The sequence below is a fragment of the Mesoplodon bidens genome (assembly GCF_964165515.1).
Source record: "Mesoplodon bidens genome assembly, chromosome: 18".
Classification (NCBI taxonomy): domain Eukaryota; kingdom Metazoa; phylum Chordata; class Mammalia; order Artiodactyla; family Ziphiidae; genus Mesoplodon; species Mesoplodon bidens.
In genome coordinates this window covers 54,663,061-54,680,780 of record NC_138175.1, presented here as the reverse complement: position 1 = coordinate 54,680,780, position 17,720 = coordinate 54,663,061, and the positions used below count along the sequence as shown (strand labels likewise).

At 58.5% G+C, this 17,720-nt stretch overlaps 1 protein-coding gene across 3 annotated transcripts in view; it reads left to right on the top strand.

Annotated features, from left to right (window-relative positions):
- Window positions 1–17,720, top strand: part of SHANK1 (SH3 and multiple ankyrin repeat domains 1) — a 51,053-nt gene that overhangs the window by 19,155 nt on the left and 14,178 nt on the right. For 2 of the 3 annotated variants that reach the window (XM_081215964.1, XM_081215963.1), the window contains exons 12-21: window positions 779–972; window positions 4,775–4,888; window positions 5,067–5,142; window positions 13,082–13,164; window positions 13,380–13,504; window positions 14,117–14,252; window positions 14,537–14,617; window positions 15,160–15,183; window positions 15,379–15,447; window positions 15,901–16,019. In XM_081215964.1, the coding sequence (XP_081072090.1) occupies window positions 779–972; window positions 4,775–4,888; window positions 5,067–5,142; window positions 13,082–13,164; window positions 13,380–13,504; window positions 14,117–14,252; window positions 14,537–14,617; window positions 15,160–15,183; window positions 15,379–15,447; window positions 15,901–16,019 (1,021 nt within the window). The remainder of the gene's footprint in view (window positions 1–778; window positions 973–4,774; window positions 4,889–5,066; window positions 5,143–13,081; window positions 13,165–13,379; window positions 13,505–14,116; window positions 14,253–14,536; window positions 14,618–15,159; window positions 15,184–15,378; window positions 15,448–15,900; window positions 16,020–17,720) is intronic. The other variant, XM_081215965.1, reaches the window with a different exon arrangement.

The window sequence follows — 17,720 nt, the reverse complement described above, 5'->3', positions numbered from 1 at the left end:
GCTGGTCCCCCACCCATCCACCTCACTGGTCCCAACCTCAGAACACCAGACCGCTCTCCTCACCCTTGAGGAGTGAGGGCATCGTGAGCCGCAGTCTTGCACCCGTGTCCAAGTGCGCCAACGGTTAGCTGAGCACCTGCTCCGTGGGCCTGGGCGGGAGGTGCCCCAAAGAAATGTGGGACAGACAGAAAGACTGGGCAAGGTGAGGGGAAGCCAAACAGAGAGGGGGTGGGCGAGGGAGTCGGGGAGGAGTTTCCAAGCTTGGAGATGAGACCAGAGGTGGGGAGGATGGGCAGGGGGCATGCTGGGATAAAGAGGCCAGGCTGGCGAGAGGAGGACGGGAAGGGGGTGCTGAGGCTGGCCAGCCTGTCCTGAGGACGTGGGTGGGAGGAAGATCATGGAGGGTTGGGGATGGCAGGCAGAGGAGTTGGACTCAACCCAGGAGGAAGCTGGGAGTCGCTGAAGGCTCGTGAGCCAGGGATGACACAGTCAGAGCTCAGCTTCAGGAAGCTGCATCAGGCAGGGCATGCGGGACCGTGGGAGGGGACAGGGCCGGAAGCCAGGAGGCAGGAAAGAGGCCTGGAGCCAGGGGCAACGGCAGCCCGGCAGGGGGACCCCCCAGGTGCCCTCTTTCCCTGAGGACGCCAGAGCCGGAAAAGGCACTCAGACCCCCTCCCACTCGGATGCTCCATCTCCCCCCCACCCAAGGACCCCTGTTCTCCCAGAGGTGCCCCCTCCCTCCACTCTCCCCTGCCTCTCACACCCTCTGTGTATGCAGCTCCAGCGGGACACCCCGGGAAGGGCCAGCTGGGGGCACAGGGGGCTCCGGGGGCCCCGGGGGCTCCCTGGGCAGCCGCGGGAGACGCCGGAAGCTCTACTCAGCGGTCCCCGGACGTTCCTTCATGGCTGTGAAGTCCTACCAGGCCCAAGCCGAGGGGGAGATCTCCCTGAGCAAGGGCGAGAAGATCAAAGGTAAAGGGGCAGGGCCCGGCTGGGCTGTGGACAAGGGTCAGGCAGGTGAACTAACCCTTCAGGAAGGGTCAGTGACAAACAGTTCTCCAGCACCTAGAATGTCCAGTGAACGCTGGTGACCTCAGAGAGACCTAGATGCCCCTTCCGCCTCGGAGGAGCATAGAGCGTAGCTGGGATGAGGCCATCAGGCAGTGGTGTCCGGGCAAGAGAGGGGCGATGAGCATTTGTGGGAAGCTGATGCCAGCGGGCACGGCCGGAGCGCTTCCCCTGCGAGGTCCCGTCTCGCTCCCGACCGCCCTTCCAGGCAGCTGTCAGGAGCCCATCGTACAGTTGACGGAGCAGGGGCTCACATGGGTGAAATGACTTGCCTGAGGTCCCCAAGCTGAGCCCAGGGTCTTTCCCGCTACCGTGTTTGGAGAGTGAGGCCACGCCGCCTTGACTTTACCTCCTGCCTCTGCCAGGAGTTCTCATCTGAGACACGGGGTGGTGCCTACTTCCCCGGGCTCTGATGAGACGGCCAGTGTGCGAAGCCCGGTCCGTGCTGAGGGCTCCCTAAATAGAGGCTGCTGTCATGGGGCTTTGCCTCTCTTCGGTTTTCCTGTCTTCATCTGTAAAACCATGCCAGTATCCCCCACGTGCAGACTTCGCCCCTCTCAGGGCCGTAGATGCGTGTTCTTGGACAGGATGGTGCTTTGGAGACAGGAAGTGCCCTGCAGTAGTTAATTCGAGATGGGGGAGCAATTCTTTGCCCGACTCTAGGCTTGCAGAGGAGCCAAGTAGCGTAGTGGTTGAGAGCCAGGCTGATCGGGTTCAAATCCCAGCTCCACCACTTCTTAGCGGGGCGACCTCAGGTGAGTGACTTCTCTGGGCCTCAGTTTCCTTGTCTGTACAATGGGACCCTTGCGAGGATTAGAGTCAGTTCTTGTAAAGCCCCTAGAACAGTGATTCTCACATAATAAGCGCCAGCTGTCACTACCATAAGCGACCCCCACTATGGGCACTTAGAAGAGAGAGACCCTGGGCACCGAGGAAGCTGGGGGTGGGGGGTGTCCTCCCAAAGGAGACAGAGTTTTAAGTGGGCCTCGAAGCATGTGCAGGGATCAGAGTATCAGGCAGGTTGTGTAATTGCATCTCTTTTGTAGTCTGTCTCCCTATCGCCTGAGTTCCTGAAGACAAGGTCACATGTCACCAGGGGCTGGGTCACCAGGGCCCAGTTTAGTGACCCAGCACACAGGAAGCCTCAGTGCACACCTGCTGAGTGAAGGGATGAATGGATGAATGACCAAATGCCCGAGTTAACTGTGGGAGGCAGGGGCAGTGCCTCTGGAGGCACCGTGCCTGGGGAGCAAGTGTATGGGTGTGTATGTTTGTGTGTGGGGGGTGGTGTCTGGGGCGGGGGTCAGGTCTGTGCTTTGAAGGATGCAAAAGAAGAAAGGAAAGCTGAGGCCAAGTGTGAGGGACCTTCGCACAGGCAGAGGGCCATGGGCTGTATCTTCCATCTGTCTTTTTGAATGTCAAGCCCAGCAATTCTATGCATTGCCCTGTTTTCATATCCTTTCCTTTCATTAAAAGATGCTTAATTGCCTCAAAGCACAGCCACATCCACAACGTCACTGACCTTTGCCACAGCAAAGGTAGCAGGTTCCCTCTGCTCTCAGAACCAAAGCTTAGCGCCTGAGCCCGGCCTGCGAGCCCCTCCTCTGCCCGCCCACCACCCTCACCTCTTGCTACTCTTTCTTTCACCCACAGGGTTCCAGGGACCTCATCCTCCTCTCCATTCCTCAGATGCCCCAAGTCCGTTTTTTCTTTTTGTTTTTTGTTTTAGTTTATTTATTATTTATTTTTGGCTGTGTTGGGTCTTTGTTGCTGCACACAGGCTTTCTCTAGTTGCGGCGAGCGGGGGACACTCTTCGCTGAGGTGCGCGGGCTTCTCACTGCGGTGGCCTCTCTTGTTGCGGAGCACGAGCTCTAGGTGCGCGGGCTTCAGTAGTTGTGGCATGCAGGCTCAATAGTTGTGGCTCGCGGGCTCTAGAGCGCAGGCTCGGTTGTTGTGGTGCACGGGCTTAGCTGCTCCGAGGCATGTGGGATCTTCCCAGACCAGGGCTCGAAACTGTGTCCCCTGCATTGGCAGGCGGATTCTTAACCACTGTGCCACCAGGGAAGTCCCCCAAGTCCTTTTCCACGACGAACCCTTTGCACATGCTGTTACTTCTGCCTGGAAAACCTTTCCTTCCTCCCTTTGCCTCCTCTACTTCTAGCATCCTTCAGGTCTCAGCCTATATGTCACATCCTCTGAGACACCTTCGTGGTCCCCCTTTGCCAGCGGATTTATATACTCCCATCTGGCCTTTCTCCAAATACCCCTTCCTTTGTCCCTCAAGCGTTGACCTCAATTTCCAATCATGGGGTCACTTAGAGAGTTATACCTCTAATGGCTGCCAGTCTGGAAGCTCTGTGAGGGCAGGAACCACATTTAGTGTGTCCAACAGCTCTACCCGGTTCCTAGCCTGAGATCTGACTCATGACTGGCACTAAATACATATTTGTTCAGTGAACAAATGATTGATTCCAAGACCACCCAGCCAGACATGGCAGAGCTAGCCAAGAACCCAGACGCCTTGACACACATCTCCTGGTCTCTTCCATGACTTTGAGCATCTCCTCCATTTGGTTTCCCCAGACCCTCTCAGAGGAGGTGTTTTGTGCAGGGAAAAGCGTCAGATGGCCCCAACCCCAATCCTAGCGTGGCTTGAGCCATCCCTGGGCAAGAGATTGTTCTGCTCTAGCTTCAACTTCATCTTTGAAATGGGAAATCAGTTGTTACCTACCAGGTAGGTGTAAGGATGAAGTGAGCAAAGGATGTGAAGGGCCGAGTGGGAACAGAGCTGTGAAAGATGCTGGAGAGATGCATGACTTTGGGCTTGTTACCACTGCCCTCATCATCATCAGAAACAGCAGCCGCAAAGTGCTGGAACAGAGAGGTAGCAAAACGTGAATGACTAAACATATCAGCTCTGGAAACAGCGCCGTGTTCAAATCCAGGCTCTGTCGACTGCAAGCTGCAAAACCTTGAGCAGTTGACCTCGGCTCTCTGAGCCTCAGTTTCTCCACCAGTAAAATGGGGTGAATGAAAGTGCCCCCCCCCACTTAGGGTCCTGGCCCCGAGCGAGAGCTGAATAAACATTAGCTTCCCCTGCTGCCCCTCTTTGCTGTCGGTCAGTGTGTGCTTGATGGCTAGGGGGTGAGGGTGGCAGGAAGTGGCCTCCAGTAACAAGCGGTGGAGAGAAGGAAAGAGGTGGTTCTAGTGTCCCTTCTAGAGCCAGCGGAAGCAAAGAGAAATGGAGGGGTCTGGGAACATCTGACAAAAGATTAAGTGGCAAGGAGACTGCAGGAGGCGGCAGGGGCAGTGATGAGGGTGTAGAACTTGACCTAGGAGCCTAGGAGGGTTTAGGGAAATTTGGGCATAACTGAGTTGTGCCTGGTTACCAGGGGAGATGAGAAGCAGTGGTGGACGCGTCCCTAACCTCCAAGGACCACGTCGTGGGACACAGCCCTTTGCCCCAGTGCCATTTTGATGTCCCCACTGGGTCCAGGAAGCTAGTATGCAGAAGCGACATGACTTGTACCTCCTCCTTCCCCCTTGCCCCTTCCTTGGACATTTATTAAGGATGCCCTTGGGCCAGGTTCTGTGCTAGGTGCTGAGAATTCTGGAAAGCCTGTGCATCGAGTGTTGGGAGCGGGTGGGGGTGTGGGCAGCACAGAAATGTAGAAATGTTTCTCTATGTCCCTGCTCCCCATCTAGTGCTTAGCATTGGGGAAGGAGGCTTCTGGGAAGGCCAGGTCAAAGGTCGCGTCGGCTGGTTCCCCTCTGACTGCCTGGAAGAGGTGGCCAACCGCTCCCAGGAGGCAAAGCAAGGTAACGAGGAACCCCCAATTGTCCCCGATTTACTCTAGGTTCTCATGTCCCTTCCCTTCCTCCTCCTGATGGGGGTGGGGTGCCGGGAGGTAGATGGGAAGGCTTGGGTCAGGACCCCAGCGGGTGGGCCCATGGTTTCCAGAGTGAAGGTCCAAGGTCATCCTTTGTCCCCCTGCAGAAAGCCGAAGTGACAAGGCAAAGAGACTATTCCGGCATTATACCGTGGGCTCCTACGACAGCTTTGATGCCCCAAGGTAAATGTCCTTACACCCTCGGGCGCCCCCCCCACCCCAACTCCCTTACACTCCGCCTTTTAAATACTTCCACCGCCTCTAAGCCCCCTTTCTAATCTGCTCCCTCTCAAGTTTGATCCAGGGGTGGGGGAAGGCAGAGTTGGCTTCAGACTACATAGCCCAATCCCAAAGCGTCCTTGGCAGCCACTGACACTGCCCAGCTCTGGGGTAGCCAGAGACCAGTGAAATGGATTGGGGCGAGGTGGGGATGCCTGGGGGGCTAGGGAGCTCATGTGTATGGCTGGCTGGAGGCTCCGGTCTCCTTTATGTGCCATATCTCTGTGCAGTCCTGTGCAGCAGAAGTGTATGCATCCTGTGCTGGCGTAGGGAGAGGGGCGGGCAGAGCTGGGCCAGGCGGGGTGGGGGTGGGGACAAGGCACACTGACACCTTTCCCCTCCCTGGCTGCTGGCTGACTTGCTTCTGAAGCTTGATGGATGGGATTGGCCCAGGGAGGTGAGAGGGGAGGGGAAGGGAGGGGATGGGGTTAGGAATGGGACGGAAGGGGTGCCTGGGGGTTGTATGGGCGTGTGTGTGCACCACCAGAGCTGAAGTTTCCCTGTGCGTGAACGTCTTACACAGGCAAGCATCCTTGTACGGATTCCCCAAGTGTGTTCTTGCCCGTGTGTCTCTGTAGGTGTGCATGACACGTGTCTGTGTGCATGTGTGGCTGGAGGCCCCTAGATGTCTAGCCTTGCACATATGCCCGTGACAGCGAGAGGGTCTGTCCTGCTCTGTATAGATGGGTGCATTTGTGGCTGTCATTTATGGGGGCACGATTGTGGCTAATCGTGCAGCTGACTCTGCACATTTCCCTGAATCTGTGTGTCTGAGAATGAGGGCCAGTGTTTCCGGCGATGTCCTGCTTACCACATGTGGCAGGTGGCTCTCTGCACATGCCTGTCCCTCTTGATGCATGTCACTGTGTGTGCGCGTTAACAGATAAAGTTGTGTGCATGCATTTGCACCTGTCTGATCTGGAATTCAGGACCTGGGGTGTTGGGGGAGGGGAGGGCAGAAGAGGGGAGGACTCCAGGGCTTGAGCTTCCAGAAGGGCAAGGCTGTGGGGGAGGGATGGTCGTAACTGGGCGTCTGAAAGGTGAAGCCTCCCCTCCCCCACCGCCCCCCCCAATCCAGGGAAGGGTCTCCTTGTTCATAGCACCCTTCCATTAAATGTGTGCAAATCTATGTGTCTGTGTTCTGGCCAGTGGGGATGGATGTGGGGGCGGGGGGAGAAATGACAATATGAGAAGAGGGGGCGGGACTGGGGTCCCACCCTGCGCCCCAAGTGTCCGAGGCGCTTGACCATTGTGCGTGTTCGCCTGGCACGTCTCCGGCTCTGGGCACTGGGTGAGTATCGAGGTCCCCACCCCACCCGGAGTCTCCCCATCAGCCTCTGCTTCTCGTCTCTGTCAGTGTCTCTCTGGGTCTCCTCTTGGCTTTGGGGGTCGCTTGCTCTACAGCTGGGTGGGGTGGTCCCTCTTGCCCTCAGCTACTTCCTTCTCCTCTGTCTAGCTCTGTCTCGTCCAGTGCATTTTCTTCCCTCTGCTCCATGCCTTGTGCCCGCTGGCATGTGCTGCTGGGTTTGCGGCGTGTCTGAGCTTCTTCTCCTGCCTCCCGCCCTGCTCTCCGCCCCCCTGCCTGGGGTGCCCTGGCCTGTGTTGTGACCCCGCATCCCAGCTGGAGCTGTACAGTCCTCCTAGCCTGTGCTGCCCTCTCTCCTCTCCCTGGGGGTCTGCGGCTCTCGTGTGAGCCGTGGAGTGTGAATGTCCCTCCGCCTGGACTTCTTTGGGGGGAGGGGTGTCTCTCACTGCTCTGGCGCCCAGTCTGAACGTCCTGGCCTTCCCTTTCGGGCCCTTGCAGACTGTGTTGGGGTGCACTGTGCGTCTGTTTGCGGTGGGGGGGTGCTGTGTGTCCCCTCCTGGTGACTCTCTCACCGTGTTGTCCCTGCTTGGGAAGTGGGGCTTGGTCCGCGCGTCCCTGCACGCGGTTGCGAGGCATCTTGTGTGATGTTGTGCGTCCCTCTCCCCGCTCTCCCTCGCTCTGCACCTGCGCGGGAGGGCTCTGGAGGGGGGAGGGTTAAGGGGGAGGGCCAGACCGGAAGTGCCTCCCCTTCTCCTCCCCCCCGCGCCTCGCCCCTCCCCCTTCTCCCGCCAAGGGGGCCCCCACGTTCCCCTCCCCCCTGCCCGGCCCCCTCCACCGCCCGGCGCAGGACGGCAAGGGGTTAAGCCTCGCGCCCGCCGCCCGCCTCCGGAGCTGTCCGCGGTGCTGAAGCCGGCGCCGTCCGCGGTCCTCTCGCTCCCGCCGCGGCCCGACCCCGCGCCCCGCGCCCCCGCGCCCCCCGGCATGTGAGCCCCCGGCCCTGCCCTCCCTCCCGAGGGAGGGTGCGCGCCCCCTCCCCCTCCCCCTCTCGGCGCGGGTCAGCATGAGGCGGGGCCTGGGGGCCCGGACACGGGGGTTCGGCCGAGCGGGGACGGGGACGCGGCGGCGGCGGCGGCGGCGGGGGCGGCCGGCACCGGGACCGGGGCCGGGGCCGGGGCCGCGGCGGCGATGGCTTTGTCTGCGGGCGGCGGCGCCGGGGGTCTCGGGGGCCGCCCCGGTGGGGGCTCCCTGCCGCAGCCGCCCCCCGCGCTCTCCTCCAGCTGGCCGGCCCTGGGGCCCCGGCGGCGCAGCGTCTGGTATATCTACAGGTAACGGAGCGCGCCGCCCCTTTTCTCCGCGGCCCGACCAGGAGGCCCCGGCCCGCTGTGACGACCCTCCCCCAGCTGCTAATCCCCCATCCCTGGGACTCCTCCCCCGCCCCCAAGCCGCCCCCTCCGCCCTTCTCCCCTAACCTCCTCTCAGCACTAAAGCCTTTCCGGACCCCTCGTCTCTACCCTTCTTTTTCTCATCCGCCTCCCTGGGCCTCTCTTCCCGAGCACCCCGCAACACAAACACACACGCACACACACACACACTCTCCAGGCCCCTCGCAGGCCCTTCCAGGCCCCCTTCAGCTCTTCCTCCAAGACCTCCCTCCAAGGGAGGCCCTCCAAACGGACGCCACTCCGGGTTTCGGGCCCCACTTGTCCTTTCTGCCCCCTTAGCGCCCCCATTCTGGAGCCCTCCGCTCAGGCACCTACACCCCAGGCCCGCGTTTCTCTGATTCCTGTATCCCCACACCCCTTCAAGGAGTTGGCAAGTCCCCCCATTCATACCCCTCTCTCCCATTCACAGTCACTCCCCCCCCATCACACACGCATCCCGCCCCCGGCCTCCCCTCCCCTCCCCTCCTCTTTTTCCGCTGCGTGTCACTGTGAGACTGTGTGTGTCCCTGTGTTGGTGTGCGTGCGTGTGTGCCTGCCTGCAGCCCTGTGTGTGTGTGTGTGTGTGTGTGTGTGTGAGAGAGAGAGAGGGAGAGAGAGAGAGAGAGGGATGGAGAGATGGTGGGCTTCCAGCCCACCCCCCAACTGTGTCCATCTGGGTGTCCCTGTTTGACGGCGTCTGTCTCTGTGTGTGACTTGGAGCGACAGCAAGGCTGTCTAGGGACTCGTGTGCGTTTGTGTGTGTTTGGGGGGGGGGTCTGTCCCAGGGACTGCGGCTACGTTTCCCAACACCCACCCTCCTTTGCCAGGGCTGTCCTCTCCCCGACAGCTCCCCCCTTCACCAGTGACTCCGTGTGTCTCCATCCCCATGCGCCCCTCTCCCTGCCCCCTGGGGGTCTATGCCTGTGTGGGGCACGTGTGCTGAGACACGGCTGAGCTTCTGCCCCGGGAGCTGCATCTGCCTGTGTGTGCCGCTTCTCAGCATGGGAGGGGGCTGGCTTCCCCGCGTGGGGGCCTGTGTGCAGGCCCTGGAGAGGCCGGCGGAGATGGGTACGCGGGGAGGGGCTGAGTACCAGAGGGGGGCGCTATGTACAGCAGCAGGCTCTGGGCTGTGGGATGCTGGGTGTGTGAGAGGGACCTTCAGGGTGGGGGTGGAGGGAGTCGATGCTGCTGCAGTCTCTGTGTGTGGGATCTGGTGAACAAGAGCTGGCCGCTGAGCTCCGGAGGCCGCTCAGGGTCGCCGAGGGATGGCTTGGGGGAGAGCATTGTGCGCGCTCCTGCAGGGCAGGTAGTCGGCAGTACGGAGCATGAATGGGGTGCTGCGTGGGTGGCGAACACTAGGGCAGCGGTGGGGTTAGAGGGTCTGGGTAGGAGGGCGACAGGATGAGAATGGAACGGCGGTGGGGGGGACACTGAAGTGGGGGGAAATGGGGAACACCAGAGCATAGAGCGGGTGTGGAGTGTGCGGAGAAATGGGGTAAGGAGGGAATGCAGGGAATGTGAAGAGAATTGGGGGGTGGGGATTTAGGAGTTTAAGGAGAGCACAGACAGAGGATGCAGGGAATGTAAATGAAATGCAGCTGCAAGTAAAAGGGGGCGGAAGGAAGGGTGTGTGATGAAGTGAATTGAGGCTGCAAAAGTAGGAGGAGGCTTCCACGGATGAGAATGGAAGGGGGGAGCTGGGGAGTATGAAGGAAACCTAGGATGCTGTAGGGGACACAGTGGAGGTTCTCTACAGAGGCTCGAGAGGATGTGGGAGGGAGGAGGGCAAAGGAGGGGGAGAGGTGGCCTGAGAGGGGTGAGGAGGTCACAGAAATCAATGGAAGACACTTTGGGAAAGAGGATGTGGGGTGTGTGAGGGCTTGCGGAAGTGAGGGCTGGTGGAGGGTGGGTTAGGGTCCTGCGGAGCTTTCAGATGATTTGGAGGAGGGGGGATCGGGGTGCAGAGCGAGGTGGGGGCATACACAGGAGTGGGGGAGGAGGAGTACCGAGTTGCAGGAAGCTGTGAGGACAAGAGGGCCACTAGGCAGCTCAAGAAGAATGTACTGGATGAGAGAGACACCACCCAGAGCTGGGATTTGTGTGAGACATTCGTGGGAAGGAGAGAGGCATATGCCCAGGATGGGGAGACTTGAGAGGGAGGGACAGAGGGGGTGCTTCGATGGTCCGGGACTGTTTGGATATTATTGGGGTATATGGGTTGCCTGCGGGGAATTAAAATCTTGGCTTTGACATTTTTCTGGTGGTGTGAACTTGAGCAAGTTATTTCTCGGTGCCTCAGTTTCCTCATCTATAAAACGCGAGTGATAACAGTCAACCCCTCCCAGGGGTGTTGTAAGGACTGAGTGGATAAATAAATGTAAAGTGCTTGGAACACCATCTGGCATTCAGCAATGGTTCAATAGATGTTACTCCTTGTTGTGTTACTGGCATAGCCTGGGATAAATTTCAGGCACTGGAGGGGCACGTGCATGGTGAATTTGGGACAGATGTCTTTGTGCTGGGGTATTTGGGTGCAGCGGAGTGGAGGGTATTACTACTGAGTTACCCAGGTATTTTCTGGGGAATTGTTGAAGACTTTTGTTCGCTGTGTGAGCTCAGGCAAGTTGCTTAACCTTTCTGTGCTTCCGTTTCCTCACTTGTAAAGCAGAAATGGTACTCACACCTACCTAGAGGCTGACTGTGAGAGACAATTAAGTCACTTACCCGTGAGGGGTTTCAAATACTGCCTCGCACATAGCAAGTGCTTCTTCTTGGCATCTAAAGGATATGGGAGTTTTGTTGAATTGTATGGGAGATGGGATGTTTGGGGAAGGCTTATGTATGAAGAGTGAGGAGAATGTGTGGGTGAGAGATTCCAGGGGCAGGGAGAAATTGGGGGAAAAGTAGGTGTTTGTGGCATGCATGAAGGCAAGTGAAACTGCTGTAAATGAGGAATAAAGGGGATCTGAAGAGCATTACTGGCCGCTGGGGGGGGGCCTGGAGATCTGGAAGGGCTTATGGGGGTAGCAAGGATATGAGGGCTCAAAGGAGCATGTCCGGTTACGCCGTGGGCACAGAGGTGGGGACAAGGATGCCACAGAGCTCATGGTCAGGAGTAGGCAGCTCTGACTTCTCAACCAATTTCTGTCAGCCCTGTCCACTCGCTCTTGGAGCCTTCTTTGCCTCTTTCCTCCCCTCCTCTCCCCTCCCCCATCCCTTTCAACCCCTTCCCTCCGTCTCTTCCAACATCCCCTCTACCCAGTTACAAAGGTGGCCGGTGCCTGGGTTGAATATAAGGTCAGGAAGACATAGCGGGTATGGTGTAGACGTGTTTACTGGACCCTCGTGAACTTTGAGCAAGGGCAGTTGTGGGCTGTGTCTACACGTGCATGCCTGCTGTCGGACCCACCAGATTATAATAAGGAGGGTGGGAGCAGGGGTGTGCAGACCACTGTCCCTACGGTACCAGTGTATGGATTTGACAGTGGATGTCATGGGGGGTCGTGGGAGTATCCGGCGTGCTTGTGTGTGTGGAGGGAGGACGGCACCGAAATACAGTAGGAGCACCTTAAGTTTTATTGGCGTGTGCTGGTTTGTGTTCAGGGGGCGTGTTATGGGAATAGACTGAGATCAGAGTGAAGGGGAGTTACTATTGGAGCATACTGGGATGTGCCGGGGTGTTACTGAAATATACTGGAGTATTCCTGGAGGGCTGTTTTGCCAGATCTCTGGGGGTAGGTAATGGGAGTGCGCAGGGAGCCTGCTTGGCTGTTATCGGAGTGTGTTAGGGCCCGTGGGTATTACTGGGGTATGATGAGGGGGTCTGTGTGTGTGCTGGGCCGGGTTTCTGACCTGACTGCAGGATGCTCTGGATGCAGCAAGGCACGTGTTCTGGTGGCTCTGGGGTGGGGGTGACTGTGGGTATTCTGACGCGCCTGGAACCATGGTGTCTGGGTATTCCTGCTGTATACTGGGGTGCCTGGAATGGAATGGATGTGTAATCCTGATGTACACAGTGGTGACGTCTAGGGTTTGGGGCTGTTATCTGGGTGAGCCCCGGGCAGCTGTTGAGATACACGGAATAGGTTTGAGTTTAAGTGAACTTTGCCGGGTATGTGAGCCTTGCCCAAATGTGCTGGTGGGCTTTGGAGGCCTTACTGGGGACCATCCACATATTCACACGCAGTTTGCATTTTGCTAGAATCTACCGACTGCTTGAAGGAGGTACATTTGAGATATACTGGGAAATAGATGTCAGCGCTGTCCGCTAGAATTTTCTGCGGCGACGGAGATGTTCTGTATCTGTGCTGTCCAGCGTGGTAGCCACTAGCCGCATGTGGCTGCCAGGCACTTGGAAACGTGGCTAGTGAGACTGGGGAACTGAATTTTTCAATTTAATTTTTAATTAATTTGCATATAAATAGACACAGGCAGCTAGTGGCCACCATATTGGACAATGCTGAATAAGCAATGTTACAGTATGTCTGGGGACCTGGGGAGTTGTTACTGTAGCATATATATAGTCAAGGAGTTGGGAGAGGTATTATCCAAGTACATGTGTCCTCTAGACCAAAAGACTTGACCGAAGACAGCGAATGAATTCTATGGCGCATGTGCTACGGTACCCAGCACTGAGCCGAATACTATATATACTATATATAGGGAACTTCCACAGCGACCCCATCAGGTGGAGCCTGTTATTGTCCCGCCTTACAGATGAGGAAACTGAGGCCCCAAAGGTTTAAGTCGTGGGCCCAAGGTCACAGACAGAAGGTGGCTAGCAGGGACTCCAGCCAGGCTGTCTGGTGATCTGGCACTTCAGCTCTCCGTTCCCCACACTGTGCTTTGCTGAATGGATGGGTGGATGGATGCACCAATGGATGAATGAGGGAAGACTGAGTGGGAGAGCGAGCGCTCTGGGCTCTGAGGGGGAGGCTTGTCAGGGCTGCTGCGAGCATACACACGTGGAGTGGGTGAGGAAGCTCCTCGGAGGGGGAGTGACTGGTTCTGGAGCTTGGGCTCAGGTCACCAGGTGGCTGGTGGGGCACAGGCTCTGGGTCTCATGATCCCTTCTCCACCCGCCCCACCCCGGCCCCTCCCCCACCCTCCCTGCCAGTGATTACGTCATCAAGGAGAAGACAGTTCTGCTGCAGAAGAAGGACAGTGAGGGGTTTGGGTTCGTGCTCCGCGGGGCCAAGGGTGAGTGGCGGCCGGGGAGGGGGCGGGAGAAGGGCTCTCTGACCCAGGGGGAAGGACCGGGAAAGGGACCCCAGCCTGCCCACCACCCCACCCCACCCCAGGGTGCTGGTCCCGCAGCTACGGTGAGGCCTCCGTGACTTGGGTCTGAGCCCCACCCCCTGCTCGGCCTCTCCACCCCCTCCCCTCCGACCCCGCCGGCTCCTCCCCATCTGCAGCGCAGACCCCCATCGAGGAGTTCACCCCCACCCCGGCCTTCCCGGCGCTGCAGTATCTGGAGTCGGTGGACGAGGGTGGCGTGGCATGGCGAGCTGGACTGCGAATGGGAGACTTCCTCATTGAGGTGAGTCCCGGCCCCCAGCCCCAAAGGCCTCTCCAAAGACCCTACCCCTGGCCCACCTTCCACAGACACCGCGCTCTCCTCTGGGCCCCTAGCCACAAATCCTCAGACCCCTCGTGATCTATGCCAGGACGCGGCTGCCCAAATCCAGATTCTCCTTTGGCACCAAAGCTTCCCAACCCCGCCCCCCTCCCCCCCCAACCCCGCAGCCAGCCTCTGCTTCTTCAGTGACTCCATCTGAAAGCCTTTCTGAAGTATCTCAGATGACAGAGCTGTTCCCCGCCCCCCCGCCCCCGCCAGGGCACGCGCTTGAACACATACACACACACACACACACACACACACACACACACACGCACAATGCTGGAGGGCAAGGAGGGAGAGAGAGGCAAATAGGGTGGGCGCAGCCCCTTCCCCAACCCTGAGGCCAGGAGAGTTACAGGAACAGAGAGTTGGGGGCTTGCAAGGCAGAGGAGGGTCAAGGGGAGAGAAGGGTGACCGACAGTGCCACATACGGGACAAGGCAGGAGGAGGCCACTTCGACGGGGACCCTGAAGTGGAAAGCATCCGTCCCCTCACCTACTGGCTGTGCTCTGGGGGGTGTCTGTGCCACAGGTGAACGGGCAGAACGTGGTGAAGGTCGGCCACCGGCAGGTGGTGAACATGATACGCCAAGGGGGCAACACGCTGATGGTCAAGGTGGTGATGGTCACCAGGCACCCGGACATGGACGAGGCTGTTCATAAGAAAGGTGCTCCGCCCCCCACTTGTGTGGCCGGGCCCGGGTCCCCCGCTGCTACTAGACCACAATCCTCAGGGAGCCCTAATGGCCCAATGGTCCCCCCCACCAGCAGCAGCAGCGTTCCCTCCGCCAGGGCTGCTGGTTCAGGACCCTCTGGAGAGGAACTGAGTGAGGGCTCAACATGCGGATGGCGCCTCTTCTCCGAGCTCTGGGAGCGCCGCGGTGCTGAGCGGGGGGCAGGTCACGGGCTTTCCTTCCAGGGTACTGACGCCTGACCCCGCTCGTTGTTCCAGCACCGCCGCAGGCTAAGCGGCTCCCGCCTCCAACCATCTCCCTGCGTTCCAAGTCCATGACCTCAGAGCTGGAGGAGATGGGTGAGCTTTGCGGGGCTGCTGGGGCCCAGGTGCTGCGGACGGAAAGGGGCAGCGGGAGGCTGGAGCATCCCTTGAGTTCGTTAGTGTTGTAGTGACCAGGGGTCCTCGTCCTGGTCCTGTCCCCCAGTCCATGGGTCAGACTCTCTCTGGCCTGCGTGTGTGTCGCTGGGAAAGGGCGTCTGAGAGCCGACTTTCCTTCGTCCTCTTACATCTGTTTCTGTGTCGGGGTCTCTGTCTGCGTCCGTACGTTCCTCTCTGCGGGTCCCTGTTTCCTTTCTAGCCCCTCCCCCTCTGTTCCACCTGAACCCCACCGCCATTCTCCATCTCTCCCTCCACCAGCTCCCCTCACTCCCACTAGCAGAAAGGAAGGCGAGCCCCTCCCTCCAGACGGGGCAGTTTCCCCTGCCCGGGGCGGATCAGGCAGCTAGCTGACCGCCCTCACCCCGGGGCCCTGAGGGAGGCGGGCGTTCCAGAAAGGGGGCCCCTCGCCTCCCCCTGAAGTCCTAACTCTTCGCTCCTCTACTGCCTCTCCCCCGGGCTAGTCTCGCCCTGGAAGAAGAAGAGTGGTGAGTGGGCACAGGACTGGCGGGAGGGCCCCCGTCCCCATCCCGCCGGCGGACTCGCCCCTCCCCCATCCCGGCCCCTCACTGCCCACTCGCGCTTGCGCACGCCTGCTGGCCACGCCCGCTGGCCGAGCCCGCTCCGCCCCGCCCTCCGGGGGGCGCCCCTGGGCTTCATCCGCATCCTTCCTTTGCCCACAGAGTACGAGCAGCAACCTGCGCCGGTGCCCAGCATGGAGAAAAAGCGGACCGTGTATCAGATGGCTCTCAGTAAGATGGCCCAGCCCTGCTCCCTGGGCTGCCCAGGGCCCCGACCCCACACCCCCTGGGGTGCCGCATCCGCTCCATCCCTCTCCAGGCCCGCGCCCCCTTCAGCCACCCCCGCACTGATCACCTTCACGCCTCAACTTGGCCCCAGACATCGAGTCTGAGTTCCCAGCTCTGTTTTGAGCCTCTCCGCACTGCCTTCTGCCTCCCTTCCACCCTCCCTCACACGATGGCTGTCCTATTCACCGCCCTCACCCGTTCCCATCGCTGGGTCCTGCCTGCCGGGCTGGAGACTGTGTCTCCAAGCAGGGCCGTCGGGCCACCGGGAGGGAGACAAGGGTGCCCTTTTCTGGTTCACACAAGACCCTGAACGGGCTCCCGGCAGCTCTGTCTCTGCGCCAGGCCCAAGCAAACCTCATTTCTCTGGCTCTCCGTCTCTCTTCCGCCTCCCCCTAGACAAACTGGATGAAATTTTGGCGGCAGCTCAGCAGACCATCAGTGCAAGTGAGAGTCCTGGGCCTGGTGGCCTCGCGTCCCTGGGCAAACACCGACCCAAAGGCTTCTTTGCCACTGAGGTAGGCAGCCTGGTCTGGGGAACTGGGCCTTGGGGGGAAAGGAGCTTGAGGGCTGCACAGGGCAGCTTGGAGCCTTTACCTCTCTCCTTGAAAATCCTTCCTGACTCCCCCGTGTTTCATGCCCGTCCTACGGGTTCCCTCCTTTCTCCCCACTCTGGGCGTCCCCTTTCCTCCCAGCCCATCCTCTTCCTCCTTGTTGTCCCCCCAGATCCCATCTCTCTCGTCTCCCTCCACTCTCCATCCTCTCTTGCCCAGCTCTTTCTGTTCATCTCCATCCCACCTCAGGGGTCTCAGGGAAGGTAAAACGATGTCACGGATGGCGCTCCCTGGCCCAGGCACAGTGCATAATAATAGGTGCTCAACAAGTGTAGTAGTAATTAAAATATTAATTATCATCTCTGTCTGCGCTCTGCCTGCTAACCTATAGTGGGTGTTGATCACATTTCTGACGCTACGTTTCTACGTGGCTTATCTCATTCATTCCTTGGAATCATCCTGGGAGGTACACTCGGTTGTGATACAGAAGGGAAACTGAGGCTCAGAGAGGGAGCCGGGATTTCAACCCCAGGCAGTCGGGCAACTGGATCCATGATCCAGCCACGGCCCTGGCCCTTCGGGTGGGGACCTGCTGGGCCCTTCCTGGCTGCCCTCCTCACTAGACTGTGCCCCTTCATGGGGACACATCCCCCACCAGCCCTGCCAGTGCTTTCCCCTCTCTACCCTCCAGAGGCCACACTGGGCCCTACCTCTGTCTCAGCACTTCCTTCTTCTCTGCCCAGGCCCTGCCCTCTGACCCCACCCTCTGACTCCCTCTTTTTACAGGCCACACCCACCACTGGTGACCAAGGGACCACTGACTCTAAAACTGGGTGCTTTGACTTTTGCGGGACCATGGACCCTTTTGGCAGGCTGGCATCGTCCTCATAATAATGCTTATAAATGCATAAAATAAAACATAATTCGTAAGGGTCAAGAACAGTACATAACCGTGGGGAGTGACAGTGGAAGGGTGTAGCCTCACGAGGGCAGTGCGAGCCTGAGCAAAGAGTTCAGCTCTTGTGAGTGGATGAAGTTAGGTTACAAGTCCCTTGAACCAAAAATAAAATTTAAAAAAATACATGAGATAACAAAAGAAGCCAGTTACACTGAAATACAGTTATCAGAATATTTTTTGAAGGCAAAATTTGCGATATAGTAATGTCGGTGCCTTTTCTTCACCGTGGTAGCCAGAAAGATCTGGTGGTGGATCTTGACTACTCTAATTTCGAAGTCCTAAGAAGCATAAACACTATTTAGAGAAATCTGCAGCCTCTGCAGTGAAGGATACAGAAATACCTGTGATTTCTGTTGGGGATACAGTCACAGGTTTTGCTAAGACTGACGTGGGCTGTTACCTACATCCTTAATTGAGCAAATGTTGTGTTTTAGTTGGAGAATAATGAAAATAAAGATGTAGGGTTTTTCTCCCCATCCAAGTAAGCATGCGGGGCACCCCTGAAATCTATCCTTAGCCCTCTTAAGGGCTCAACCACCTATTCTAGAAGGCCTAGTACTTCTTAAATTATTTATTTATTTGTTTGTTTGTTTGTTTGTTTATTTATTTATTGGCTTCGTTGGGTCTTTGTTGCTGCACGCAGGCTTTCTTTGGTTCCGTCGAGCGGGGGGCTACTCTTCGTTGTGGTGCGCGGGCTTCTCGTTGCG